At 48.1% G+C, this 27,471-nt stretch overlaps 1 protein-coding gene and 1 long non-coding RNA gene across 5 annotated transcripts in view; one reads left to right on the forward strand and one right to left on the reverse strand.

Annotated features, from left to right (window-relative positions):
- The window catches only part of EMC1 (ER membrane protein complex subunit 1), a 32,792-nt gene extending 5,392 nt beyond the window's left edge, over positions 1 to 27,400 (forward strand). Inside the window, exons 2-23 of one of the 4 annotated variants that reach the window (XM_032759099.2) lie at positions 397 to 521; positions 1,405 to 1,470; positions 1,713 to 1,806; positions 2,940 to 3,068; positions 4,269 to 4,395; positions 4,965 to 5,114; positions 5,426 to 5,593; positions 6,098 to 6,169; positions 6,544 to 6,606; positions 7,262 to 7,384; positions 8,196 to 8,292; positions 10,207 to 10,326; positions 12,320 to 12,519; positions 12,682 to 12,831; positions 14,032 to 14,193; positions 14,491 to 14,610; positions 18,021 to 18,158; positions 21,907 to 22,080; positions 22,642 to 22,852; positions 24,620 to 24,704; positions 25,762 to 25,891; positions 25,978 to 27,400. In XM_032759099.2, the coding sequence (XP_032614990.1) occupies positions 397 to 521; positions 1,405 to 1,470; positions 1,713 to 1,806; positions 2,940 to 3,068; positions 4,269 to 4,395; positions 4,965 to 5,114; positions 5,426 to 5,593; positions 6,098 to 6,169; positions 6,544 to 6,606; positions 7,262 to 7,384; positions 8,196 to 8,292; positions 10,207 to 10,326; positions 12,320 to 12,519; positions 12,682 to 12,831; positions 14,032 to 14,193; positions 14,491 to 14,610; positions 18,021 to 18,158; positions 21,907 to 22,080; positions 22,642 to 22,852; positions 24,620 to 24,704; positions 25,762 to 25,891; positions 25,978 to 26,157 (2,884 nt within the window). In that variant the 3' untranslated portion in view covers positions 26,158 to 27,400. Of the gene's footprint in view, positions 1 to 396; positions 522 to 1,404; positions 1,471 to 1,712; positions 1,807 to 2,939; positions 3,069 to 4,268; positions 4,396 to 4,964; positions 5,115 to 5,425; positions 5,594 to 6,097; positions 6,170 to 6,543; positions 6,607 to 7,261; positions 7,385 to 8,195; positions 8,293 to 10,203; positions 10,327 to 12,319; positions 12,520 to 12,681; positions 12,832 to 14,031; positions 14,194 to 14,490; positions 14,611 to 18,020; positions 18,159 to 21,906; positions 22,081 to 22,641; positions 22,853 to 24,619; positions 24,705 to 25,761; positions 25,892 to 25,977 lie in introns of all 4 variants that reach the window. The other 3 variants (XM_032759097.2, XM_032759098.2, XM_058444251.1) reach the window with 3 other exon arrangements.
- Positions 4,710 to 27,471, reverse strand: part of LOC116812999 (uncharacterized) — a 30,407-nt gene continuing 7,645 nt past the window's right edge. The window contains exon 2 of the long non-coding RNA XR_004370863.2: positions 4,710 to 5,154. This is a non-coding gene — a long non-coding RNA (uncharacterized LOC116812999). The remainder of the gene's footprint in view (positions 5,155 to 27,471) is intronic.

Below are 27,471 nucleotides of genomic sequence, written 5' to 3' on the forward strand. Positions count from 1 at the left end.
GAGTTTTGCTCTTGTTGCCCAGGCTGAAGTGCAATGGCGCGATCTCAGCTCACCGCAACCTCCGCCTCCCGGGTTCCAGCGATTCTCCTGCCTCAGCCTCCCGAGTAGCCGGGATTACAGGCATGCCCAGCTAATTTTGTATTTTTCGTAGAGACAGACGGGGGTTTCTCCATTTGGTCAGGTTGGTATCGAACTCCTGACGTCAGGTGATCCGCCTGCCTCGGCCTCCCAAAGTGTTGGGATTACAGGTGTGAGCCACTGCGCCCGGCTAACAAACACTTCTTATATGTCCTAAAATGAATGTGATGGTGATAGCCCTGTGATTTTTCTTCCGGAGCACTTTGTGGAATGGTGATTTTAGCTCCTTACGGTGCCCCTGTACTCTTTTTTTCCCAGGAGACAGCAATATGTTGGGAAGCTCAAGTTTGCCTCCTTGGAATTTTCCCCTGGATCCAAGAAGTTGGTTGTGGCCACGGAGAAGAATGTGATTGCAGCATTAAATTCCCGAACTGGGGAGATCTGTGAGTGAACTGGGAACTGTGTCTACTGGCTGCCTCAGGGATGAAAGGCTTACCATTGCCAACTCTGCCTGGCTGATTCCTGAATAAGGGACATGTTGGGCAAAAGATGCCTCTCCTAGTACTTTTTTTTTTTTTTTCAGTCTTACCGCCTTTGAATATTTGTATGTTCCTATAACTGACCTTTGTGGTTTATTCTCTCAGCCTGAATCCTGAGTGTCCTTAAATAAGATATTGCTGCAAGCCCAGGCGGGAGGATCACTTGAGCTCAGGAGTTCGAGACCAGCCTGGGGATCACAGTGAGGCCCCATGTCTAAAATTAAAAAAATTAGGCATGGTGGCGTGTGCCTAGATTCCCAGCTACTTGGGAGACTGAGGTGGGAGGATTGCTTGAGCCCAGCAGGTTGAGGCTGCGGTGAGCTGTGATCACGCCAGTTCACTCCAGCCTGGGCAATAGAGCAAGACCTTGTCTCAAAAAAAAGATGCTGCTGCAAAAAACACATTATTGTACTTTGCAGTGAACTCTCAGATACCCTCACTGAATTACCTACACTGGCTGGATGTTGTTAGGCACTAAAATAAGGGAAATAGAATTTATGATCACTATTTTTCTTGTGAATTGCATGGATTTTATTAATCTTATTGTTGTTTGTTTATATGTTTGATGGGGTGGTAGTGGGGCCTGGACAGTAGTGGCCCCTCTTAACCCCTTGTACCCTCATTACCCCGTGAATGGGACTGGATCACTGCCAGTTAGCTATACTCCTTCACTCCCTCGAAATAAAATTGGACATTGCTGTGCAAATGAAGAGCTCTTCATTTATCTCTTAGTCTCCTGGGTTGCCACCTTTTGTTCATAGTAACGTCTAACTTTCATGTCTCTCAGTGTGGCGCCATGTTGACAAGGGCTCGGCAGAAGGGGCTGTGGATGCCATGCTGCTGCACGGACAGGGTAAGCAGAGTCCTCCCGTGTCTCCATTGTGCAGCCAGCTCCCTGTCCCGTTCCTTGGCTCCTTGATCTGTACAGGGTCTGGTAGGGAAAGGGGATGGGGGACTCCTGACAGTGAAGGACAGGTACCTGTTTAACATGTATTTGCATCCAGAAATCAGAGGTGAGGCCACTGCTCACAGCGGGACCCTAGGAGGCGACAGAGCAAGTGGGAAATGACTTCACCACGATCTTTTCTTTTCCAGATGTGATCACTGTGTCCAATGGAGGCCGAATCATGCGTTCCTGGGAGACTAACATTGGGGGCCTGAACTGGGAGATAACCTTGGACAGTGGCAGGTAGGGGAGAAACTGGATTTTATCTTGACTGAGTTAAAGGCTTTACCGGAACACAGATCTGCATAGACAGCAACTCTGGGCTTTTGGCTTTTTCCCAGGGACCACTGAAGAGCCAGCCATTGAGTACCCATTGTGGATATGCTTGCTCAGCCGACATGTTTTGAGCACCTGTTAGATGCAGAGTTTCTAGGTGCACTGTTCGCGCTTGTGCTTGAATGCTGTTCCTAATTTCACAGTGATTTGTGAGTTTTGCAGGGTTCCAGATATAAGAACATAATATAAAACTTCCACTGTTTAGTTTTGTTTAAAGAACAGCCTGACCTATTGTTACATCTGTTCTAAAGTTGTTTATTTTTATTTATTGAGTTTTTTGAGACATAGTTTCACTCCGTCGCCCAGGCTAGAGTGCAGTGGTGCGATCTTGGCTCACTGCAACCTTCGCCTCCCAGGTTCAAGCAATTCTCGTGCCTCAGCCTCTCCAGTAGCTGGGATTACAGGCATGTGGACCTTGCCTGGCTAATGTTTGTATTGTTAGTAGAGACAGGGTTTCATCATGTTGGCCAGGCTGGTCTCGAACTCCTGACCTCGTGATTCTTCCACCTCGGCCTCTCAAAGTGTTGGGATTACAGGCATGAGCCACCGGGCCCGGCCCCTAAAGTTGTTCAAATGATAGGGTCATTTGTATTAGCTTATACATTTTCTGATAGTAATTCATTTGGTAAATGCGTGCTGAGCCCCAGGCGATGAGAGCACATGGGACTGTGAGACAGTTGCTGTCGTCAAGGATTCTGCTGTCCATTGGGAGGCAGGCAGGTAGCACAGTAATGACAGTACTGTCTCATGGGTATGTGGCAGAGGGTAGGTCCAGTTGCCGTGAAGTCCCAGGGGAAGGAGGGAACAGCCTTTAGGAGATATAGATGGTTTGAGGGAAGCAAGCAGTGTGGCCAAATGGTTGCAAGTGCAGAATCTGAAGTTGACTAACAAGAGGCAGAGCCAGGGTTAGGATCCAGCTGGGTTTGACCCCAAAGCCTGTTTTCTTACCCACTAAGCAACAGTGGGTACTGTTCTGGACTGTCTCTTCCAGCCTGAGGCTCTGCAGGTGCGGGCTGCTCTCAACCTGTACTTGTGCTCAGTTTCCAGGCACTTGGGCTGGTTGGCCTGCAGGAGTCTGTAAGGTACATCGCAGTCCTGAAGAAGACTACCCTTGCCCTCCATCACCTCTCCAGTGGGCACCTCAAGTGGGTGGAACATCTCCCAGAAAGGTAAGGCTGCCTGCTCACAGGCAACAGCGGCCTCGTCCTACTCTCTAGGAGCTCCTCTTTCTCCTTGAGGGACCCGAAGCATTTGCTTTAACCCAGGCCTGTCTCTTGTTGGTGTTGCATGGAGTGTGTTGCACTCACAAGATCTCGAAGGCTGTGAGTATGGGTGAAACTCCGGAGTATGCCTGGAGTTTCCTTTGCACTGAGGAGAACACTCTCAAACTGGGGTGCTAGGGCGAGCCATGCTACGGGAGCCACTCACTCGCTCGTGGATGTGGTACTTTGCGCCTTCTGACTTCTAGTTCAAGTTCTAGTTCTGGTTCTAGTTCTGACTGAGCCTTTCATTCATATTAAGAGTTACAACAACTCAAGAAGACCCAGGGTAGGCTGAGTGAGGTGTGAAATGGTTTCTCGAGGTCCTGCTGGTAGAAAACATTGAAATTGGGAAGGAACAAGAGGGAGGGAACAAGAGAAAAGGATCTACTTGGACACCCTGTGGCCATTTTCAAAGTTTAGAGCAGGACTCGAAACTTCAAATTCTGGCCTGGCCTGGTGTCTCATGCCTGTAATCCCTGCACTTTGGGAGCCTGAGGTGGGTAGATCACTTGAGCTCAGGAGTTCGAGACCAGCCTGGGCAACCCCATCTCTACAAAAAATACAAAAAATTAGCCGGGCGTGGTGGTGCGTGCTTGTGATCCCAGCTACTTGGGAGGCTGAGGTGGGAGGATCACCTGAGCCTCGGGAGGTAGAGGCTGCAGCGAGCCGTGATCGCACCACTGCACTGCAGCCTGGGTGACAGAGTGAGACACTGTCTAAAAAAACACAACAAAGAAAATGCTATGAGGCGGGTTATGAAATATCCGTGAGCAACACTGGCTGGATGGGAGCTGCAGTGCGCCTGGCCTGCCTGGAGGGGGCAGCCTTACCCACCTGATTGGCGCTCTGTATTTAGGCCTGGTGTTGCCAGGTCTTCTAACTGTGGGAAAATTTAGAAATCTGATTGTGAAGTATAATATCTTCTAAATGTTGACAACTAATTCAAATTAAGAACAACAACAACAAAAGCCCCCAAACTGTGTGAGCCAAAGAAAACCTATTTGGGAATTACTAGTTGGTGACATCTGGCTGAGGCCTGGCAGCCCCTGAGGATAATCCTGTCCTGGGTTTAAAGCTGACGCTGCGGTTTCTTCTTCCCTCTCTTAGTGACAGCATCCACTACCAGATGGTGTATTCTTACGGCTCTGGGGTGGTGTGGGCCCTCGGAGTTGTTCCCTTCAGCCATGTGAACGTTGTCAAGTTTAATGTGGAAGATGGAGAGATTGTTCAGCAGGTACAGGAGGGTGACAGGAGCCTGCGAATAAGGTGGGGTTGGGGGAGACGCCATAGATTTCTTTGTACTGGGGAACAGGGAACTTGGCTGGGCAGATGCAAAAGCTACTTATGCTCCCTCATTCTGGTAACTTGCCAGCTGCCTTCCCCTTAGGCCTCTATTTAAAGTAGTCATATTTGCATGTGTTATCTTCTGGGGTGGCTAAAAGTTTACATAGATCTAGTCTCTGCCCGTAAGTATCTTACAGTGCTGTGAAATCACAGTAGGACACCACATATGGCAAATATACTAAAGAAGTGCTGATTCTGAAGTGTCAGGTATTTAAAATTATCGGGTATATTTTTCCAGTGACCAGAAAGAAAATCCTGATTTTTTTCCAGCTTTGAAGGCTCTCAGGAGGTTGGAGGGTGGGGTTTCAGGGGACAGGAAGAACTCCTATACAACCAACCATGAAGAACCTTTGAGCTTAGGACCCCCCAGTGGGATGCTGGCAGCAATATTGCTGTTGGGCTGAGAGGGAAATGTAAAAATCTTTCACGAGCTTCCTGTTAACGATGACTTTTCTGTAGGTTAGGGTTTCAACTCCATGGCTGCAGCACCTGTCCGGAGCCTGTGGTGTGGTGGATGAGGCTGTCCTGGTGTGTCCTGACCCGAGCTCACGTTCCCTCCAAACTTTGGCTCTGGAGACGGAATGGGAGTTGAGACAGATCCCGCTGCAGGTGGGAGGCTGCCACCGCTTCTTCTGGCCTGAGGCATTTCCTGTGGGGAGTAGAAAGTTTGGCATGATTCCCCCGGAGGGTCTTTCTCCCAGACTCTTCCTGAGCAGTGGAAGCCATTCAGGCCTCTGGCTGAACTGGTGTAAGAGGAAATCGGTCACTTTCCCCTTTGGGGAACTTGAACTGGAGCATTTGGAGCCACCTGCCATGGCCCAGTTACTTCCCCCGGCAAAGTAGGGCAGAGGGTGTGAGCCTGGGATGGGTCAGGGTGTCGTCAGCTGTTAGCCATAATCCTCCTCCTTCTTGCCTTCCAGTCTCTCGACTTAGAATTTGGAAGTGGATTCCAACCCCGGGTCCTGCCTACCCAGCCCAACCCAGTGGACGCTTCCCGGGCCCAGTTCTTCCTGCACTTGTCCCCAAGCCACTATGCTCTGCTGCAGTACCATTACGGAACCCTGAGTTTGCTTAAAAACTTCCCACAGGTAACTGCAGGCAACATGGTTTGCTAGGATTCAGGAGATCTCTCCAAGACATGGATGCTAGAAGGCAGTGCTTTTGAATCTGGAAACGTTTGCTCTTAGGCCCAAGATTGATGACACCTTCCCATAAGTGGTTTGAGAGGGGGTAGGTAGCCTTACCGTAGAAGTGGTATATTTCCTCCTGAGTATTACAAAGGATCTTTAGAGCAATACTAGTGCCTTCCTTAGTCCAAAGGAAATATGGGGACATAAATGAGAGTTTCCCCGTAGACAGTAAGAACAAGCAGCATGGGATTTAAGATTGACCTGTGCCTGCGTTGGAGTTTGGGAGTGTTCTGTTTTCAGCTGTAGATGCAACCGAGGCCTCCCTCTGCTCTGAAATGCCTGACCATTCTGCTCCGAAGTGGGGAGCACTTTCAACTCTAAGGCCCTGGAGAGGTGACCCTCTGTAAGGCAGCTGGCTAGTACTGGTCCCATTTAGGAGCTGATGCCTTGCTTTTCCCCCAGACTGCCCTAGTGAGCTTTGCCACCACTGGGGAGAAGACGGTGGCTGCAGTCATGGCCTGTCGGAATGAAGTGGTGAGTATTGAGAACAACAGTCAGCACTTGGGATTTTCCTTCCTGGTCTCCACTAGGAACCCTGAAAATCAGAAGTCTGGGCACATTGACCTGGTCAGTATGAACCCAGGGGGCAGGAGGCTGTTGAGAAGTGAGGTCTTGCCTCACCGTATAGAGCTTTCTGCACTCCCCATTTCTCCCCAGGAACGAGACCCTAATGTGATGACCTTACTTTCTTATGGGGCTGTTAAGGGTTGAATAGGCTTTGTGGGCAGGGGTGAGAAATGAGCGTTGTCTTCTCTCAAGTGCTAAGAAGACAGAAACAAAAGCTTCTTTTCAGCGACTGGGAAGTGACCCTTTGGCTGAATTTTCTCCTGTCCTTCTCTTTCTCATAGCAGAAAACTAGCAATTCTGAAGATGGGTCAATGGGGAGCTTTTCGGAGAAGTCCAGTTCAAAGGTAGAGTGTGGCACTGGGCAGTATGCCAGACCTAGAGACGCAGGAGGCCACCAAAGACAGTTGGGGGAACAGCTTTGGTTAGGAGCACATCCTAGAGTTCCCAGCTTCAAATGGGGTTTCCTAAGTACTGTAAATTAAATGATGTTTCTCTTAATCTCATTTTACTGGGAGATTAGGAGGTAGAATCCCTAGAATCTGTTCCTAGCCACTTTCTCCTCTGGGCCTGAGCGTCCCCATTTCTTTTGGGATCCTGGCTGGCACAGTTGAGTAGTAATCTGTGCAGTTACCCTGCAGCGGAGGCATGAGACCCTGGCTGGAGGCATAGGTTCCTGCTGTGGCCTCCATCTAAGCGTTTCCCTGCCTCCTGTCTTGCTCAGTCTTACCTTGCTCAGCCCTACCTCTCTCTCAGAAGTCTCTGCTACTCTGTACTGGCTTCCAAGACAAGTATGGTAGTTGTAATTTCATTTATTTGCTCAGGCACCTTATTTCTGCCTTAGGATTTAGCTTGCTTTTCTCTTTTATTCTCCTTTGCATATGTTTCCCCTTCTGGCCTGGCTCCTTCTCTAGGGTATTTGCCCCCAGTCCTTGGACTTCCTTTGGTGGGCTTTGCTTTCGGGGGATACCTGTAGTTGACACGTGCTGTCTGTACCCCTAGGACTCTCTGGCTTGCTTCAATCAGACCTACACCATTAACCTATACCTCATGGAGACAGGTCGGCGGCTGCTGGACACCACGATTACATTTAGCCTGGAACAGAGCGGCACTCGGCCTGAGCGGGTGAGGCAGAGCCTTTCTTTGCAGACTGTCCTGTGGGCTTCTCAGCACATGGCGTCCTTTCCTCAGGGCCAGGTCTTAGCCATGGGGCTCGGATTAGGCTCTCTGAACATGTGTTCTAGTGCTCCCTGAGCCACTGAGTTGTTAGAAATCACAGTAAAGGCGGATATTATTTATGCCAGCTCATCACTGTGCACCAGGCACTGTTCTAAGCTTTTAACTTACACATTAATTGATTTAACTCTCCGAACACTCTCGTGAAGCGGTTGTTCCTGACCTGGTTTTAAAATGATTCTGTGGCCTGGTGGGATCGAGTACCATAGCCAGAGTCACGGAGCTAGTAAGAGGTGTCACTGGGGTTCAGATTCAGGTCTAACCCCACAGCCTGGACTCCTCATCACTACCCAGTATTGCCTCTGTGTGCATCTGGTTGTGTTCCTCAGCTGCTTGGGCTGTGGCTTCTTCGTTTCTAAAGCAGAAAGTCTAATCCCGGCCTCCTGCTCACCTTGTGGGGTGTGATTAGAGCATGGATGAATGGCGTGGTACCCGTGGAGTACTCAAGTTCTTCCATGGAAAGCTCTGGGAGACCCCAACATCATTGTGTTGGCTCCTAAGACTATGTATCACTTACTGGCATCCCGATAATAGCTACATTGTTTAGACATCAAATAATGCCATGGTCTGTACCTCTGTAAAGTCCAGGCTTTGACTCCTGGGGTCTGGTGCTCTCAGAGGCATTTGGATCCTGGAGTCTGGTGCTCTCAGAGGCATTTGGATCCTCACTGACTACACTGGTCTTGACTGTGGCTTATAGCTGTATATCCAGGTGTTCTTGAAGAAGGATGACTCAGTGGGCTACCGGGCTTTGGTGCAGACGGAGGATCATCTGCTACTTTTCCTGCAGCTGTTGGGTAAGTAGACCTCATTCAACCCTTTTTTTTTTTTTATTTCCCAGGCCTTCCGATGTGTTCCAATCAGACTGATTTTTGGGAGGCTGCAGGTTTCTGGAAAAGATTCAAGTGGGGTGTGCACTGAGTATTTTGTTCATAGCCTAATGTCACCTGCTTTTTTTATTTTTTATTATTTATTTATTTATTTATTTATTTTTAATTTGAGATAGTGTCTTGCTCTCTTGCCCAGGCTGGAGTGCAGTGGCATGATCTCGGCCCACTGCAATCTCCACCTTTCGGATTCAAGCAATTTTCCTGCCTCAGCCTCCTGAGTAGCTGGGATTGCAGGCATTCGCCACCACGACCAGCTAATTTTTGTATTTTCAGTAGAGACAGGGTTTCCCCATGTTGGCCAGGCTGGTCTCGAATTCCTGACCTCAAGTAATCCGCCTGCCTCGGCCTCCCAAAGTGTTGGGATTACAGGTGTGAGCCACCGTGCCCGGCCTGTCACCTGCTTTTTTTGTTTTTTGAGACGGAGTTTTGCTCTTGTTGCTCAGACTGCTGGAGTACAGTGGCATGATCTCAACTCACTGCAACCTCTGCCTCCCAGGTTTAAGTGATTCTCCTGTCTCAGCCTCACAAGTTGCTGGGATTACAGGCATGCACCACCACGCCCAGCTAATTTTGTATTTTTAGTAGAGATGGGGTTTCACCATATTTGTCAGACTGGTCTCAAACTCCTGACCTCAGGTGATCCACCTGCCTCAGCCTCCCAAAGTGCTGGGATTACAGGCGTGAGCCACCGTGCCTGGCTCTTTTTTTCTTTTTTGAGACAGAGTTTTGCTCTCGTTGCCCAGGCTGGAGTGGAATGGTTTAATCTCAGCTCTTTGCAACTTCTGCCTCCTGGTTCAAGCGATTCTCCTGCCTCAGCCTCCCGAGTAGCTGGGATTACGGGCACTAATTTTGTATTTTTAGTAAGAGACAGCGTTTCACCATGTTGGCCCAGGCTGGTCTCGAGCTCCTAACCTCAGGATCTGCCCGCCTTGGCCTCCCAAAGTGCTGGGATTACAGGCATGAACCACTATGCCCGGCCCCTGTCACCTGCTTTTGAAGAATAACTTGGCATTGTCGGTGGGATACAGAACTTTCTTCCCTTGACCTATTGATTCCAGCCCCTTGCTCTGCCATTTCTCCTTTTATGCAAGAGCTTGTAGTAATCCCTGAGTCAGCGAGAAGAGTCTCTCTAGAAAGTCTGGGAGATAGGCTTAGCTTTTGTTTATTTATTTATTTATTGAGATAGGGTCTCACTGTTGCCCAGTCTGGAGTGCAGTGGCATGATCATAGCTCACTGCAGCCTCAATCTCCCGGGCTTAAGTGATCTTCCCATCTCAGCCTCCCAAGTAGCTGTGACTACAGGCGCTCGCCACCATGCTTGGCTAATTTTTTGATATTTATTTATTTATTATTTTATTTTGTTTTATTTTGAGACAGAGTCTCGCTCTGTCGCCCAGGCTGGAGTGCAATAGCACGATCTCGGCTCACTGCAACCTCCACCTCCCGGGTTCACACCATTCTCCTGCCTCAGCCTCCCGAGTAGCTGGGACTACAGGCGCCCACCATCACGCCTGGCTAATTTTTTATATTTTTAGTAGAGAGGGGTTTCACCATGTTAGCCAGGATGGTCTCGATCTCCTGACCTCGTGATCTGCCCGCCTTGGCCTCCCAAAGTGCTGGGATTACAGGTGTGAGCCACGGCGCCCGGCCCTGATATTTATTTTTTGTTGAGATAAGGTTTTGCCGTGTTGTCCAGGCTGATCTCAGATTCCTGGGCTCAAGAGATTTGCTCACCTCGGCCTCCCAAAGTGCTGGGATTACAGGCATGAGCCACTGTGCCCAGCCCCAGGCTTAGCTTTGTAAAAGTGTTTCCTGCAGCAGGGAAGGTGGTGCTGTGGAGCCGCGAGGAGTCCCTGGCAGAAGTGGTGTGCCTAGAGATGGTGGACCTCCCCCTGACTGGGGCACAGGCCGAACTGGAAGGAGAATTTGGCAAAAAGGCAGGTATGAACCTAAGAGGTTGGAGCTGCAGAGTTGCTGGAGGGGCCAGTCTGGAAATGACCACAAGAGACACCGTGTCATGCATCTCTGGCTTCCTAGGCTTGGCAGATTGCTAGTCTTTTCTGAACGAGCTCTGTGATGAGGTTCCGGCGCATTTGTGGCCATATGGTTTATGAAACCATTCTTTTGTGTAAAAGAATGAACTGTGAATCCTTCTAGGGAAAGCTAAGGAAAAATCCCTCTAGGGAAAGCCGAGGGAAAAAAGTCTTTTTTTTTTTCTTTGTTTGAGACAAGAGTCTCGCTCTGTCACCCAGGCTGGAGTGCAGTGGCACGATCTCGGCTCACTGTAACCTCTCTCCTCCTGGGTTCAAGCAGTTCTCCTGCCTCAGCATCCTGAGTAGCTGGGATTACAGGCGTGCGCCACCACGCCCAGTTAATTTTTGTGTTTTTAGTAGAGACAGGGTTTCACCATGTTGGTCAGGCTGGTCTCGAACTCCTGACCTCATGATCCGCCAGCCTTGGCCTCCCAAAGCGTTGGGGATTACAGGCGTGAGCCACTGCGCCTGGGGGGAATAAAGTCTTAACTTGTTATTGTAATAGCTACCATTGCCTGTGTACTAAAAATTTGCCGGGCACCTTATACTCATTGTCCCTAAAGCAGCAGCCACATCTGTCTGGAGACATGATTGGGTTGATCTGGGTATTGTGGAAATAGCCCAGTGCCCTCTAAAGCTGGCCATGGTCCCAACTGCCAGGATGAACTTGATTCACTCTGCTCTGATTCAGTCCTGCCCCCCACCCTCTCTCTTCTGTCCATTCATCCAGCTCTCCAATGCATAGCTATTGAGGGCCTGCTCTGGACCAGGCACTCTGCTAGGCAATGCACATTTTCTTAAGCTGAGGATTAATTTGACTTTACTGTTTATTTCTGCTGCCTGGATCCAGCAATTCAAGGTAAAACCTGCTTCTTGCTGCTTTGTTGCTCGTTGCCTCCTCACATGGCTAGCTTTTGGTTAATTGTTTTTCTTCCTAACTTGGACCAATGTGGTACATCCTTGGGGTGTGTATGTACGTGTTGACTGCCGTGCTTGTGAGTTGTCCTGTTGCTTCTCACTTCTCTTCCTTGAGAGGGAGGTGGGTGGAAAATAAGATAAGCAGAGGTTCTGGTCCTTTTTTAGTGAGTTATTACCATGTACCAGGCACCACGCTAAATCGTTTATGTACATCGTATGATGTAATTTTGCAACAGTCCAGTGGGTTACATGCCACTTTACAGATGAGGAACCAGAAGCAAAAAGGCGAAGTACATTTCTCAGTGTTGCCCTGTAGTGGGTGGTGAAGCTGGGATCTTAATCTGGGCCTGCTAGATTCCAGAGACCATGCTCTTTCCCTTGCTTCCTTGCATCTGTTTCCAAATCTGTGGTCTCCAATGGAGGAGATTTGGAGGGCAGTGGCTTCATTGATGGAATCAGGGAAAGAGTGAATGATGGTCCTGGGAACTCGTTGCAAGTACGTCTGTTGGATGCAGGTTAAACAGCTGACAAAGTAGGAATGAAGCAGTGGGAGATGGAAGTACCTGCTCATGATACACATTCACTGACCTGCACCCTCCACCCCCACACTCATACCTCTTCTGTCTTTGTCATGGCACCCAGAAACCTTCCTCTGGCATCTTGGATGTGGGGCTGTGGTGGAGACATTCACAGCATGGCTGCCTCCTGCATGCCTGATCCCTGACCTCTTAGTCTCCTATTCCAAGATTCCAGCTGGGTTTAGTTGTAAGAGCCAGTTAAGCAGTTTTTGGAAGCTCCTACATGAGCCTTACCTGAGTGTGAGACTATGGGCATCAGATACAGGACTGCCCTTTGGGCCTGTGGCCTAGAGTGTGGACTTTATCGCTCCAGAGGAGAGGCAGAGATCCCTCGTTAGGAAAATCATGTACCTCCTTCTGGACCCCTAGTCCGATGTAGAGTATGTTACTTTTCCTTTACACCAGATGGCTTGCTGGGGATGTTCCTGAAACGCCTCTCGTCTCAGCTTATCCTGCTGCAAGCATGGACTTCCCACCTCTGGAAAATGTTTTATGATGCTCGGAAGCCCCGGAGTCAGATTAAGAATGAGATCAACATTGACACCCTGGCCAGAGATGAATTCAACCTCCAGAAGATGATGGTGATGGTAACAGCCTCAGGCAAGGTGAGTGGGGTTTAAGCTCCAGTTACTGACCCTTTTCAAGTTCTGAGGGTGAGGAACAAAAAGCCTTTGGTGGGGGATAACACTGGTTCTAGTTTTCAAGGACAGACTCAGTTCTTTGGTTTCTCTTTCTAGTGGTGAGCCATGTATTTGTTTATCTCGCAGCTTTTTGGCATTGAGAGCAGCTCTGGCACCATCCTGTGGAAACAGTATCTACCCAGTGTCAAGCCAGACTCCTCCTTTAAACTGATGGTCCAGAGAACTACTGCTCATTTCCCCCATCCCCCACAGTGCACCCTGCTGGTGAAGGACAAGGTGAGGCATCCAGCTCTGACTTGAGCCAGACTCAGGGTGGCTTTTTTGCTATTTTGTAACTTAAATTGCTCCTAGGCCCTTGGAATTGTGTGAGTTAATGAGGAACATTCAGGGGTTAGAACTCTGTTTCTTCTAGTTTCAGGCATGGGTGGAGGAACCATCCAGCACTGATATGGAATTGTTTAGAAAGTGGGTGTGACTTCACCAGCTATACAGGGAGCCAGCTCTCCTCTTTTCTAAACACTGGCTGTTGGTTGCTGAGTGGCTATTTTCTCTTCTCTCTTTGAGGAAGAGCAGGACACAAAGATATTTTTGTGTCTTCCCAGAATTAGAATGGATTTTTGTGTATTCATTCTAGCATAGAGGGCGGGCTTGGTAGACACTCTCCTGGAATGGCTGCCTGGTGCGATCTCGACTCACTGCAGCCTCCACCTCCCAGGTTGAAGCAATTCTTGTGCCTCAGCCTCCCGAGCAGCTGGGATTAACAGGCGCACGCCATCATGCCCGGCTGATTTTTGTATGTTTAGTAGAGACGGGGTCTCACCATGTTGGCCAGGCTGGTCTCAAACTCCTGACCTTAGGTGATCCACCCGCCTCGGCCTCCCAAAGTGCTGGGATTACAGGTGCGAGCCACCACGCCCGGCCAGGTTGCCGAATTGTTACTTGACTCTTTTATTGGTTCTTGGTTAGAACTGGCAGAGCAGCCAGGCACGGTGGCTCACGCCTATAATCTCAGCACTTTGGGAGGCCAAGGAGGGCGGATTGCTTGAGTCCAGGAGTTCGAGACCAGCCTGGGCACATGGTGAAACCCCATCTCTACAAAAAATAAAAACAATTAGCCACGTGTGGTGGTTTGTACCTGTAGTCCCAGCTACTTGGGAGGTTGAGGTGGGAGGATCGCTTGAACCTGGGAGGCAGAGGTTGCAGTGAGCCTTGATCATGCCACTGCACTTCCAGCTTGGGTGATAGAGTGAGACCCTGTCTCAAACAAAAAAGAACTGGCAGAGACAGTTTGACTTTTTTCTTTGTGACGTTAGCCTAGGGGACTATTCACCTACAGCCAAGAACTTATTTTCCACAAAGAGGGCAAAGACTAGGGAACCCCCACAGTTGTTGAGCTGGAGTCCCAGCTCTTCAGGTCTATCCCTAGGATTTGCAGTCTTTTCTTGTTGGTGGAGCCTGACAGTTTGCTCATTTTAGGAGTCGGGAATGAGTTCTCTGTATGTCTTCAATCCCATTTTTGGGAAGTGGAGTCAGGTGGCTCCCCCAGTGCTGAAGCGCCCCATCTTGCAGTCCTTGCTTCTCCCAGTCATGGATCAAGACTACGCCAAGGTGTTGCTGTTGATAGATGATGAATACAAGGTACTGTCTTCAGAGGGGATGGAGAACACGCTAGCGGAGTCGGATTTGGGGCCAGGTGGTCAAACACAGCGGCCCGGAGATGGAGTGCTTTCTGCACCCAGCACGTGTTTGGGCTCTAAAGCCATCCCGAAGAGAAATGATGGCTGTGTCTGCATTTGTGAAAACTCAGGTTCTTAACAGAACTGAATGTAAACCCTAAACTGAGTTCAAATCAACTGATTTGCTGTTTTATTCTTAAGGCTCTCTTTGATGGGGAAATTTCCTAACTCTTTCCTTGGGCTCTCTGGGTTTTTCAAGGTCACAGCTTTTCCAGCCACTCGGAATGTCTTGCGACAGCTACATGAGCTTGCCCCTTCCATCTTCTTCTATTTGGTGGATGCAGAGCAGGGACGCCTATGTGGATATCGGCTTCGAAAGGTAGGAAGGCGTGTCCTGGCACGACCCTTTGTGGATGAGATGCGGGTGTTTCCTGGCCATTTGGCTAAGAAGTGAATTATGCTACTCATTCTACTGTAAACTTAGATTAGCGTAATCCTGATGTCTGATACAAAGTCAATCATTTGTTCATATTTGTTGGGCAGCTACTACATGGCAGATAGGGTTCTAGGTGCTGTGGACAGAGTGGTGCACAGTAGACCAAATCTCTGCCCTTGTGGAGCTTTCATTCCACATTCTTTTTCTTTTTTTTTTTTTGAGACGGAGTCTTGCACTGTTGCCCGGGCTGGAGTGCAGTGGCGCGATCTCGGCTCACTGCAACCTCTGCCTCCCGGGTTCAAGCGATTCTCCTGCCTCAGACACCCAAGTAGCTGGGATTGCAGGCGTGCGCCACCACGCCCGGCTATTTTTTTGTATTTTTCGTAGAGACAGGGCTTCACTGTGTTGGCCAGGATGGTCTCAAACTCTTGACCTTGTCCATCTACCTGCCTCGGCCTCCCAAAGTGCTGGGATTACAGGGGTGAGCCACTGTGCCCGGCCCCATTCTTTTTCTATAGCAGAGAGATGGGACTTTTTTTCCATTCTTGGGAGGGTAGAAGGTAGGAATGTGGGTTGAGTAATAAGTTGTACTTTTATATGACGATGATGTTGACCAACCCGTGATAGAATGTGTGCTTTGAATTTTATTTCTAGAAAGGGGGTCAGTTTGCTTTAATCCTCACATACTTGAGACCAACTCTTGTAAACAGTGATACACGCTGGCCCTGAAGTCCAGCTCTGAAGTTCACGAGGGGCTGGCATGGCCTTGTTAGCAGGACTGTTTGGAGAAGTACTCTGTGGTGTGCACTCACAAACAGCTCTCCCATCCTGTCCCGTAAGGCCTTTTGAGGGGCATAGAGTTCAACAGCTTAGTCCCAATTTGCTGGATTGGAAGCCTAGGTTTGTCACTTACTAACTTTGTGACCTTGGGCTCTGGCCTTCTGTTTTCTTATCTGTCAAACAAGGTGATAAGTACCTGTCTCATAAGGTCGTCGTGAGAGTTCAACACATAAATCACATAAAACTGCCTGGCACGTGGTAAATGCCATCTGAGTTGGAGGTGCTGTTGTTTTGAAAATGCAGCGCCCTTTTGTGACGTTTGTAACAGCTAACCTTAGCATGAACAGCACTGGAAATGGTCTGCCCAGAAGACACATCCTTTACCCTTGTGAATGCAAAAAAAAAAAATCGTCCTTCCGAGTTAATAAAAAGAGGACCTTGAAAGAGACAGTTTTGTAGATTCAGGGGAGTGAACTGGAGTGTGGGTGTCATGAATCTAGAGTCCTGAGGACATCATCTGAGTGAACAATGACCAAGGAAGACAAAGCAGGCAGAGCTGTCTGTGGGAAGTGAGCCAGCTGTGCGCGCGAGTCCCGGACCACAAGGGAGTGTGCTGCCTTTGCCCTCACTTGGTGACCTTCCTCTCTGGGGATGTTTTAGTGAGTTCCTACGTTTTCAAAGAAGGTTGTGGCAATGAAGGCTTATTATCAATAACTTTCATTATTTAAAAAATTTAGGTAATACATGAGTATATTCTCATTGTAAAAGAGTCCATTGATACAGAGAGGTGAACAAGCAAAATGTGAACAGACCCTTGTGGCCCCATTTCCAGCGGTCTTCCCCTCCCCAGGTGGAAAGCCTGTCAGCAGTTTGCTGTGCCTCTTTCCACTGTCCTTGTGTATTTATGATTCCATATCAACGGCTGTGTGGACACACGTGTGTGGCTCATACTTTTTTTTTTTTTGAGACAGAGTCTCGCTCTGTCACCCAGGCTGGAGTGCAGGGGCGCAATCTCAGCTCACTGCAACCCCTTCCTCCTGGGTTCAAGCGATTCTCCTGCCTCAGCTTCCCAAGACTACAGGTGCATGCTACCATGCCTGGGTAATTTTTGTATTTTCAGTAGAGACGGGGTTTCACCATGTTGACCAGGCTGGTCTCAAACTCCTGACCTCAAGTGATCCTCCCGTCTCAGGCTCCGAAAGTGCTGGGATTACAGGTGTGAGCCACCACGCCTGGCCCATTTTATTTTTTTTTCTCATTCACATGCAATTGACCTATATTTATTCTTATGAAATTTGCTTTTTTCATGTAATGGGTTTTCTACCTCATTGTTTTGTCAACTTCAGTTTTTTATTACAGAAAAATATTGACAAAAGTGCAAAATCATGAGGTATGGCTCAGTGAACCCTCACCAAGGGAGTACACTTGTGTACCTGGTGATCACATCAGGAAACAGAATAGCACCAACTCCTAGAAGGCCCTTGTGCCCTTTGCCAGTAACTACCTCCTGTCTCCACCCACAAGGGCTCCGCATAATTCCATAGGATGGATGTATAATAATGTATTTAACCATGAGTGTTTATTGGTTGGTTTCTTTGTGGCCATAAAGAATCATACACGAAATGTTTTGAGGTCCCTGTTAGCTTAGACATTCACTGCTGGCCCCAGTATACAGGGATCTTGGAGTTTAGTAATAAATGGTAAATTTTCCTTGCATACTTCCTACTCAGATAAACAACGGGATACTATTGAGCGTTCGCCTCCTTTCCTACTGACTTTATTATCTATGTTTTTTTTTTTGTTTTTTTTTTTTGAGCCGGAGTTTCGCTCTTGTTGCCCAGGCTGGAGTGCAGTGTGGTGCAGTCTCGGCTTACCGCAACCTCCACCTCCCGGGTTCAAGTGATTCTCCTGCCTCAGCGTCCTGAGTACCTGAGATTAAAAGCATGCGCCACCACACCCGGCTAATTTTGCATTTTTGGTAGAGATGGGGTTTCTCCATGTTGGTCAGGCTGGTCTCAAACTGCTGACCTCAGGTGATCCACCCGCCTCGGCCTCCCAAAGTGCTGGGATTACAGGTGTGAGCCACTGTGCCCGGTCTAGTATCTATCTTAATCAAACCGAGAGTTCTGAAATTTCTTCATAAACTAGATCTCTATTGCCGTTTTTCTAGTTTGTTTTTGTTTTTTTGCGTCTTGCTCTGTCACTCAGGCTGGACTGCAGTGGCGTGATCTCAGCTCACTGCAGCCTCTGCCTCAGCCTCCTGAGTGGCTAGGATTATAGGTGCCTGCCACCACATCCGGCTAATTTTTTGTATGTTTAGTAGAGATGGGGTTTGGCCATGTTGGCCAGGCTGGTCTTGAACTCCTGACCTCAAGTGATCCTCCCACCTTGGCCTCCCAAAGTGCTGGGATTACAAGCATGAGCCACTGCTCCTGGCTCATTTTTCTAGTTCTGATCTCTGTTCCTTCCTGCACAAAGGCCTCAGATAATGAACTGCAGGATGTGTCTAACTCTAGCTGTTTCAGTTCTAAGTGTACCCTCCTGATTACAGGCTTTTTTTGCCCCTGCCCTAGGATCTCACCACTGAGCTGAGTTGGGAGCTGACCATTCCTCCAGAAGTACAGCGGATTGTCAAGGTGAAGGGGAAACGCAGCAGTGAGCATGTTCATTCCCAGGGCCGTGTGATGGGGGACCGCAGTGTGCTCTACAAGGTACATACAGCCAGCTGTCTGGTAGACAGCAAGGGCTTTCGAATCAGGAAAAGAAGGGCTTCAAGTCTGGCTGTAGGACTTGGTAGATCTATGACCTTGAGTAAGTCATTTCATCCCTTTGAGCCTTAATTTTTGTTTGTGAAATGGGGATAATATACCCTCCTCCTAGGCTTGTTTTGATGATCACATGAGATGTTCATGCCTAGCCCAGTGCCTAGCGTATGGTAAGTAAGCAACAGATGTTAGCTCTTACTTTTTTGACCTTTTTGTTTGTTTGTTTGTTTCCTGAGACAGAGTCTTGCTCTGTTCCCCAGGCTGGAGTGCAGTGATGCAGTCATGGCTCACTGCAGCTTCGTCCTTCTGGGCTTATGCAATCCTTTCATCTCAGTCTCCCAAGTAGTTGGGGCCACAGGCACATGCCATGCTAATTTTTTAAAAACGGCTGGGCTTGGTGGCTCATGCCAGTAATCCCAGCATTTTGAGAGGTCGAGGTGGGTGGATTACTTGAGTCCAAGAGTTTGAGGCCAGCTTGGGCAACGTGGCTGAAACCTTGTCTTTACCCAAAAAAAAAAAAAAAAAAAAAATTAGCTGGGCATTGTGGTGTGTGCCTGTGGTCTCAGCTACTCGGGAGGCTGAGGTAGGAGGATCACCTGAGCCTGGGGAGGTTGAGGCTACAGTGAGCTGCAGTTGTGCCGCTGCACTCCAGCCTGCGAGACAGAGTGAGACCCTGTCTCCAAACAAACAAAAAAATTTTTTTTTTAATTTTTTATTTTTGTAGAAGATAGAGTTCAACCTAGGAAACATGGTAAAACTCTCTCTTCAAAAAAAATTTTTTTTTAAATTTTTTATTTTTGTATTGACAGGGTCTCGCTATGTTGCCTAGGTTGGTCTCTATCTCCTGGCCTCAAGCAGTTCTCTTACTTCAGCCTCCTGAAGTGTTGGGATTAGAGACTTGAGCCACTGTCCCTAGCCCAGCTCTTATTACTAGTGGTAGTACTGATAGAGCATTCTGGGGTTAAACCATGGTCGAGCCATCAGAACCTCCATCTCTGTGCTCCAACACTCTAGTTAGTGTTAAAGAGAGGGAGATTGAGGTGACTAGTGGGCTGCAAAACTTGTGGTGGGAGAGATTGTAATGATAGTAGTAATGCACATTAATTACACCCTCTGGTACAGCAGAGACCTACTTGGAGGGGGTGTCATAGAATAGAGATCACGGAACTTGATGGTAAAGCTGGATCACTAAGCATGAGCCAGTGCAACACAGTGCAAGCCTCTAGTTTGACTGTTGAGTTAAGACTTGGCTCTGCGATGGCCTAGCTGTTCATCTCTTAGGCTGCCTGAGCTTCAATTTTCCCCAGTATAATGGGGATAATAGCACCAACGTCAGAGGATTGTTTTGAAGATTAATGATAACATGTAAACTGATTAGAATAGTGCCTGTCACATACTTAACATTATTATTAGTGCTATTGACTTTTTTTTTGTTTTTCTTTTTTGAGACAGGGTCTTGCCCTGTTGCCCAGGCTGGAGTGCAGTGGTGCAATCACAGCTCACTGCAGCTTTGACCTCCTGGGCTCAAGTAGTCCTCCCATTTCAGCCTCCTAAGCAGCTGGGACAACAGGTGCATGTCACCATGGCTTATTTTATTTTCTTTCTTTCTTTTTTTTTTTTTTGAGACACTGTCTTGCTCTTTCGCCAGGCTGGAGTGCAGTGGCACGATCTTGGCTCACTGCAACCTCCACATCCCAGGTTCAAGAGATTCTCCTGCCTCCGCCTCCCGAGTAGCTGGGCCTACAAGTGCGCACCACCATGCCCAGCTAAATTTTGTATTTTTAGAGATGGGGTTTCACCATGTTGGCCAGGACGGTCTTGATCTCTTGACCTCGTGATGTGCCCGCCTTGGCCTCCCAAAGTGCTGGGATTACAGGTGTGAGCCACTGTGCCCGGGCAGTTATTTTATTTTCTTTAGAGATGGAGTCTTGCTGTGTTGTCCAGATTGGTCTTGAACACCTGGGCTCAAGCAATCCTCCCATCTTGGCCTCCCAAAGTGTTAGGATTACAGGCGTGAGCCACTGCACCCGGCCAGCAGCAAGTATTTTTTGAGTGCTAGCTGGATGCAGGCACTCATTTAGACACTGGGATATAAAATGGGCAAAATAGACAAAACTTCCTCACCTTGTGAGGCTTTCATCATAGTTGGGTGAGGCTAATAATAAAGAAAATAAATAGGTAAATTAGATAGTGTATTAGAAAGTGACCAGTTCTACAGAGAAAAATAAAGCCGGGAAGAGGGAAAGCGGGTACAGTGTAAATCGGGTGGCTAAGGAGGGGCTTAGTGAGAAAGTGGCACGGAGTGAGTGGACTTGAGTGAGGAAGTGAGTCGCGTGGATAGCTGCGGGGAGAGCCTTCCAGAGAGAAAAGTCAGAGTGCCCCTGGTGTGTGTGAGAAACAGGAAAGAAGACCAGGTAACCAGAAGATGATGAGTGAGGAGGCATGTCAGGCCTGCTGAGGGCAGAGGGCAACAGGGCCAGATCACAGGCCACCACCGTGGCCTTCACTTTGGAGCACGGTGAAGAGCCACTGGGGAGTTTTCAGCAGAGGAGTGACATCAGTGATTGAGATTCCACAGGCTCATTTGACCTAGATTAGACTGTAGAGGGGTGAGGAGGAAAGCAGACCATTTAGGCTGTGGGGTCATCCAGGTGCTGATGGCTGGAGCTGAGCTGGTAGCATGGAGGTGGCAAGGAGGGATCAGGTTCTGGGTACTTTTGAAGGTAGAGCCAAGAGCAGGTATATGTGTGTTACAGAGAAAGGAGTTAAGGATGACTCGAGGCTTTAGGTCTGAGCCACTGATGTATGGAGTCACGACTGGCTGGGGAGGAGAGAGGAGCAGATTTTAGGCAGGGGTTAGAACAGTTCAGTTTGGGCCATGTTAAGTTTCAGATGAAACATCTGAGAAAAGATACTGAGATAGTTCTTAGTGAAGTCTGGAGTTCAAAGGAGTATCTGGTTTGGATATATACATTGGGCATTGCCAACATCCATAAATGGTGTTCAAGCCATGAGATTGGCTTGAGATCACCACGAGGGTGAGTGTGATGGAAATGCTCAAGGCTTGAGAGCTTCCTGGTGTGTTCCACCATGAAGAAACTGGGCAGATGTGGAAGAACCTCCAAAAGAGACTGAGAAGGAGAGGCCAGTAAGGTAGAAGGAGTGCTGGGCAGGGATGTTCTGGAAGCCAGGTGAGAAAATGTCGCAAGGAGGTCGTGATCACCTGCATCACGTGGTACTAGTGGGTCAAGTAAGATGAGGGCCAAGACTTTGCCACTGGATTTAGCGATGGGGAGGGCGGTGGTGACCCTCAAAAGAAAAATATCACTGCAGCATTTGTCCCTAGGTCAATGAGTGGGCAGACCTGGATTTTATCTTGGGTTACCATTTGCTATCTGTGACTTGAGAAGCTGCTTAACTACTTTGGGACTTTTCTGCAAAATGCGGACCATAATAGCTACTCTGCAAGACTGTTTAAGGGATTAGATAAAATACAAGGTACCTGGCATGGCACCCAGTACCCAACGCACATAAAACAAGTGCAGTGATGAGAAACTCCAAACAGGAAGCCCTTTTCACCAGAAACCCTGATTCCTCTGCCAGGCTGTAGAGCTCCAGGTTGGTCTCACAGCACAGGAATGGAATGTGTGATGAGTCATCGTGGTTCTAAGGGAGCTTTTCTCTCTCTCTCCAGAGCCTGAACCCCAACCTGCTGGCCGTGGTGACGGAGAGCACAGACGCGCACCATGAGCGCACCTTTATTGGCATCTTCCTCATTGATGGCGTCACTGGGCGTATCATCCACTCCTCTGTGCAGAAGAAAGCCAAGGGCCCTGTCCATATCGTGCATTCAGAGAACTGGGTGGTGGTAAGCGGTCACTACCAGGGACACAAGGTAGCTCCAGAGGTCTCCCTGCTTCCTGAGTCCTCTCCAGAAACCCAGTTGCTGTTTTGGCTTTCTTAGGATCTCAGATTCCCTGGATGGCAGCAAAGCGTGCTGGTTAGGGCGCCAGGCTCAGGAATCAGATTGCCTAGGTTTAACCCTACCTCTTCCGTTTCCTGACTGTATAACCTTGAACTAGTTATGTACACGCTGTGTGTTGCATCACTGGTAAAATAGGGATAATAACAGTCAACTTCAGTCTAGCAAAGAATAATGCCTGGCACCTAGTAATGATTCAAAGGTTAGCTACTATTATGGTTTCTAAGACTCTTGAGAATTTCCTTTGTTTTGTGGTGAACTTTGGATAGCCTAGATAAAAATACTTTGAAAGTTAGTAAACTTGATAGTAAGGAAGAAAAGTGAGGTGCTAGTTAATGGTTTTCCTTCATGGATCTGTAGCTAATTAGAGGGGTGCCTTCCAATGCAATTTCCCTTTCCAGTTGAAGCAGCTGCTAAGCCCTGAGCTGCTTCCTCCTATCCCTGCAGTACCAGTACTGGAACACCAAGGCTCGGCGCAACGAGTTTACCGTACTGGAGCTCTATGAGGGCACTGAGCAATACAACGCCACCGCCTTCAGCTCCCTGGACCGCCCCCAGCTGCCCCAGGTCCTCCAGCAGTCCTATATCTTCCCGTCCTCCATCAGTGCCATGGAGGCCACCATCACCGAACGGGGTATCACCAGCCGACACCTGCTGAGTGAGTGCCTGGGGAGCCTCTGGGATGGCTGGGTTCCCTTGGGCAACCACACTTAAGGACAGAGCAAGGGACACATTGCTGGCAGAGCCCTGTTGAACCACCTGTAAGGGAAAGGTGGTGAGGAGGGCTATAGATCAGTGCAAAAAGTTTCTTAGTTCATCTTTGCCGCCTATGGAGGTGACCACTTCTCTCTCAGTCCTCATCTTTTCTTTGTTTTTTTGAGACAGGGTCTCTGTCACCCAGGCCGGAGTACAGTGGTGTGATCATGACTCACTGCAGCCTCATCCTCCTGAGCTCACCTGGCTAATTAAAAAAAATTTTTTTTGTAGAGACAGGGTTTTGCCATGTTGCCCAGGCTGGTCTAGACTCCTGGGCTCAAGTGATCCTCCTGCCTTGGCCTCCTGAAGTGTTGGGATTACAGGTGTGAGCCATCGTGCCTGGCTGCCTGGCCTTCAGTCCTCATTTCTGATATACTATCTCTCTATTTGGCATTTTCACCTAGCTCAAAAAGTCAGTTCCTGATAGCATTCTTAACATAGCTAGCCTGTGCTGACAGCTTGCAAAAACTGGCAGGGTCTGTCGCCCAGGTTGGAGTGCAGTGGCACGATCTTGGCTCACTGCAACCTCTACCTCCTGGGTTCAAATGATCCTCCTGCCTCAGCCTCCCAAGTAGTTATAGGCATGCACCACCATGCCTGGCTAATTTTTGTATTTTTAGTAGAGATGGGGTTTCGCCATGTTGGCCAGGCTGGTCTTGAACTCCTGACCTCAAGTGATCCGCCTGCCTTGGCCTCCCAAAGTGTTGGGATTATATGTGTGAGCCACCGCGCCAGCCCTAAAATCTCATCCTTATGTAACCTAAGCCCAGGACTTAGGACTTAGTGGTTAATAGGTTCCTGTGTTTAGATGATTTTACCGAAGATGTTTGGGACTCTCAGATCTGATGGGCACTTGGCATTGCTGTTGCTTTTTTTTTTTTTTTTTTTGAGACGGAGTCTTGCTCTGTCACCCAGGCTAGAGTGCAGTGGTGTGATCTCAGCCCACTGCAACTTCAGCCTCCCTGGTTCAAGCGATTCTTCTGCCTCAGTCTGCTGAGTAGCTGGGACTACAGGTGCGTGCCACTATGCCCGGCTCATTTTTTTATTTTTAGTAGAGACGGAGTTTCACCATGTTGGCCAGGATGGTCTTGATCTCTTGACCTTGTGATCCGCCTGCCTCGGCCTCCCAAAGTGCTGGGATTACAGGTGTGAGCCGCCACTCCTGGCCTATTGAATTCTTAAATATGAAGAAGCCAGCCCTGTTGGCAGTTTATCAGCTTTAATCACCATTACTGAAACTGGTGCTATGATCGATCATGCCTGGTCCTCCAGTCTTCCCTGGCCACTGTACCGCAGCTGCATAAACAGCTGCGTTTGCTCAACAGGAAGGAGACTCCCTGCTGGGAGGAGGTATGGCAGGGATGGGGGAGAGGCATGAGGAAATCCAAGTGGCCTTCTACATTTTTCTCTTTCATCATTATCCATATCTTGATTCTAGAAGTTTATTTTCTGGTGTCTCAGAAAGTTAAGAAACCAGTGCCTTCAAAAGTGAGAACCTTCATTCAGACCCATGCATATTATTGGATTGTTATTTTTGGCTATATAAGGGAGCCTCATTGACCCATTTTTTGTTTTAAATTCTTATTTAAATTTCTGCAATAATGACATTTTTGTAACTGGCCGTTGCTGGACACTGGATTGGTGTGAACATTCACTTCCTCCTGTGTAGTTGGACTACCTTCTGGAGCAATTCTTTCCCTTCCTAAGGCTTTGCTGGATCCCCGCCGCCCCGAGATCCCAACAGAACAAAGCAGGTGAGACCCTCATGGGCAGTGCTGAAGGCTCTGGCCTTACAGAACTTAACCTCACTGATTAAGCTTGGTTCTTGGTCTCCGTGTGCCTTCATGCTGTGCTAGGGGCTGGGGATGTAGCAGGTGGCAAGTCTGAAAAAGTCACCTGCCCTCCTGGAGCTTACAGTCTGCTGGGAAATGGACAATAAATAAATAAGATAAACAAAATATGTACTATGTTAGGTACTCAAATGCTAAGGAGAGTAAAACAGGAATGAGCTAGGAAGTGGGGACGGGGATGTGCGTGGGTGTAATTTGAGAGGTGGCCTAGGAAAGCCCCTTTGAGAAGGTGCGTTTTGAGTGAAGGCCTGAAGGAGGTGAAGGAGCTAGCTGTGTAGATATCTGAGGAAGAACTTTCTAGGCAGAGGGAACAGGCAATGCAAATCCCCTGAGATCATGTCTGGTGAGCTCGCGGAGGGCAATGCTAGGAAATGAGATCACTGAGGTAATTCGGGCCAGATCACGTGGGCAAGCCAATAACTTGTTCACTGTTGGTATTGTTGTATTAACAACCACCATCTCGTCGGGTTTTCTTACCTCCATCCTGAATTTCTTTGCCTAGGGGCATGAGGAATGGAGAGGAGTGTGTTTTGGAGAAGTATATGAGAGAGAGGAGATTAAAGCTAGGAAAAGACACAAGATGATAATCAGGTTTCAGAGAAATGGGGATCGAGAGGCACCCTGGAATGGAGAGCAGGAATTAGCTTAGTGGTTCAGTGTGTTGGCTTTAAAATGGTCGGCTTTCCTCTTGTGGTGTGAAGTGCCAGTCATCTGTATGTTCTTTTCAGATTTAGAACAAAGTAGGAATCTAGATCTCAGTCTTACTCTCCAGAGAGCTACCTTTCTTGTAGTCCTTCCGAACATTCAGCTGCTAAATTTTTAACTACCTAATGCAAGCAGACCTCCTAGGAGATTTGAGGCTAGATATGTAGCCTGGAAACCTCCTAGGACTCAGGAAGGGCAGCCAAGAGATCCCTTTACTGCAGTGCTCACCCTGCCTGTCCCGGCTGGTGTTTTGCAGAGAGGAGAACCTAATCCCGTATTCTCCAGATGTACAGATACACGCAGAGCGATTCATCAACTATAATCAGACAGTTTCTCGAATGCGAGGTATCTACACAGCTCCTTCGGGTCTGGAGTCCACTTGTTTGGTGAGTAGAGCCCACAGCTGCCCTGTTTCACCCTTGGTGGATCATTGGTTGTTTCTTCCCTAATTCTTATTCCATCTGCCTTCCAGGTTGTGGCCTATGGTTTGGACATTTACCAAACTCGAGTCTACCCATCCAAGCAGTTTGACGTTCTGAAGGATGACTATGACTACGTGTTAATCAGCAGCGTCCTCTTTGGCCTGGTTTTTGCCACCATGATCACTAAGAGACTGGCACAGGTGAAGCTCCTGAATCGGGCCTGGCGATAAAGACCAAAGACTGTGCCTAAAAGTGGAGAGCCAGGGGAGTGTGGGTCAGATAAGCAGCTACAGCTGCATTTGGTGGATTGGTGAAGAGAGAGAGAGTGAGAGTGAGTGTGTGTGTGTGTGTGCGTGTGTCAGTGCTCAGCTAAGAGCTGTAGGGAAGAAGATGGATGACCTTCACGTAGAACTCCTTTTGGGATACACATGATGCAGAATCCTACTTGGAGAGAGACAGAACTCTCAGCTGAGAATCTCAGAGAACCCTGATGGGCTTTCCCTTGAAGTCCAAAGGCCTCTGCATTGTTTCCTTTCTTTGCCCATCCATGAATGTTCTGTTTTGTTTCGTTTTTTTAAAAAGAACTCCGGCTGATTTTTGTGAGGCCTGTTTAAATTGACTTTACTTTGCCTTTTGTGTTTCCCAATTTTATCTAGAAATCTTTCTGACTTTTTCCATCTCTTGCTTCAAAGTAAGAGGGGAACTCTCCTTGCCGACTCCACCGTATAGGTGCATTTGGTGTTTTGCACTGGGAAGAAATAGGATCCATCCTGAGCTGAGTCTTGAGGACTGATCCAGCCTCTCATGGCTTCCCTCCAAAGTAACTTAGGGTTGAGGGATCTATATGTGATGTCAAAACTTACTTTAAACCTCTGGTTTCATGCTGTCATTTATTAGGCTGGGCCACCAAATCTTTGTTTCAGTTCATCAGAAGCCAAGTGCATACTAGCGTCTTGTTTGTTGCCCATTGCCTATACTTTTCACCTGAGATGTGTGAGTTGGGGCCTTTTAAAAACTACTGAATTGTCTGAGCCTTGAAGACGTTTCCAGGGAGAAGAGATAATCTCTCATTTCACCCACAGGCTGGTCTAATCATAACCTAGTTAAAAATGTCCTTGTTTAAGAACCCCATTATTTATTTTTAGTTTTTAATATAAATTAACATGTGGCTCATCATATTTCTCTTTAAATGAGGAAATTTTAAGTCTTATTGATCTAACCTTTGAAGCTTTAAAAAAGAGGAGAAAGGGTAGGGGTGGGAAACTGGCATACTGTGTGTATAGCACTGCTGATTGGCTAGGCCGCTGTGTCTCTGCTACAAATTAAAGAAATCCCAAAAGTTTTCCTTGGTCATAGAGTTGGGGAATGACAGAATTTTTCTTTACTGTGAAATGTGTGTACAGAGTAGACCATCTCTAGCCCTGTGGTGAAAGAGGTACACTCAAATGTCTGAATAAAGCAAGTGAAAAATGACACTGTTTAAGTCCTCTTTTGTGTCTTAGAAGATCACTTTGAGGCTATTTTCACATTAGAAGGGATAAAAG

This window comes from Hylobates moloch, unplaced genomic scaffold (genome assembly GCF_009828535.3).
Source record: "Hylobates moloch isolate HMO894 unplaced genomic scaffold, HMol_V3 SCAFFOLD_9, whole genome shotgun sequence".
In the NCBI taxonomy this organism is placed as follows: Eukaryota; Metazoa; Chordata; class Mammalia; order Primates; family Hylobatidae; genus Hylobates; species Hylobates moloch.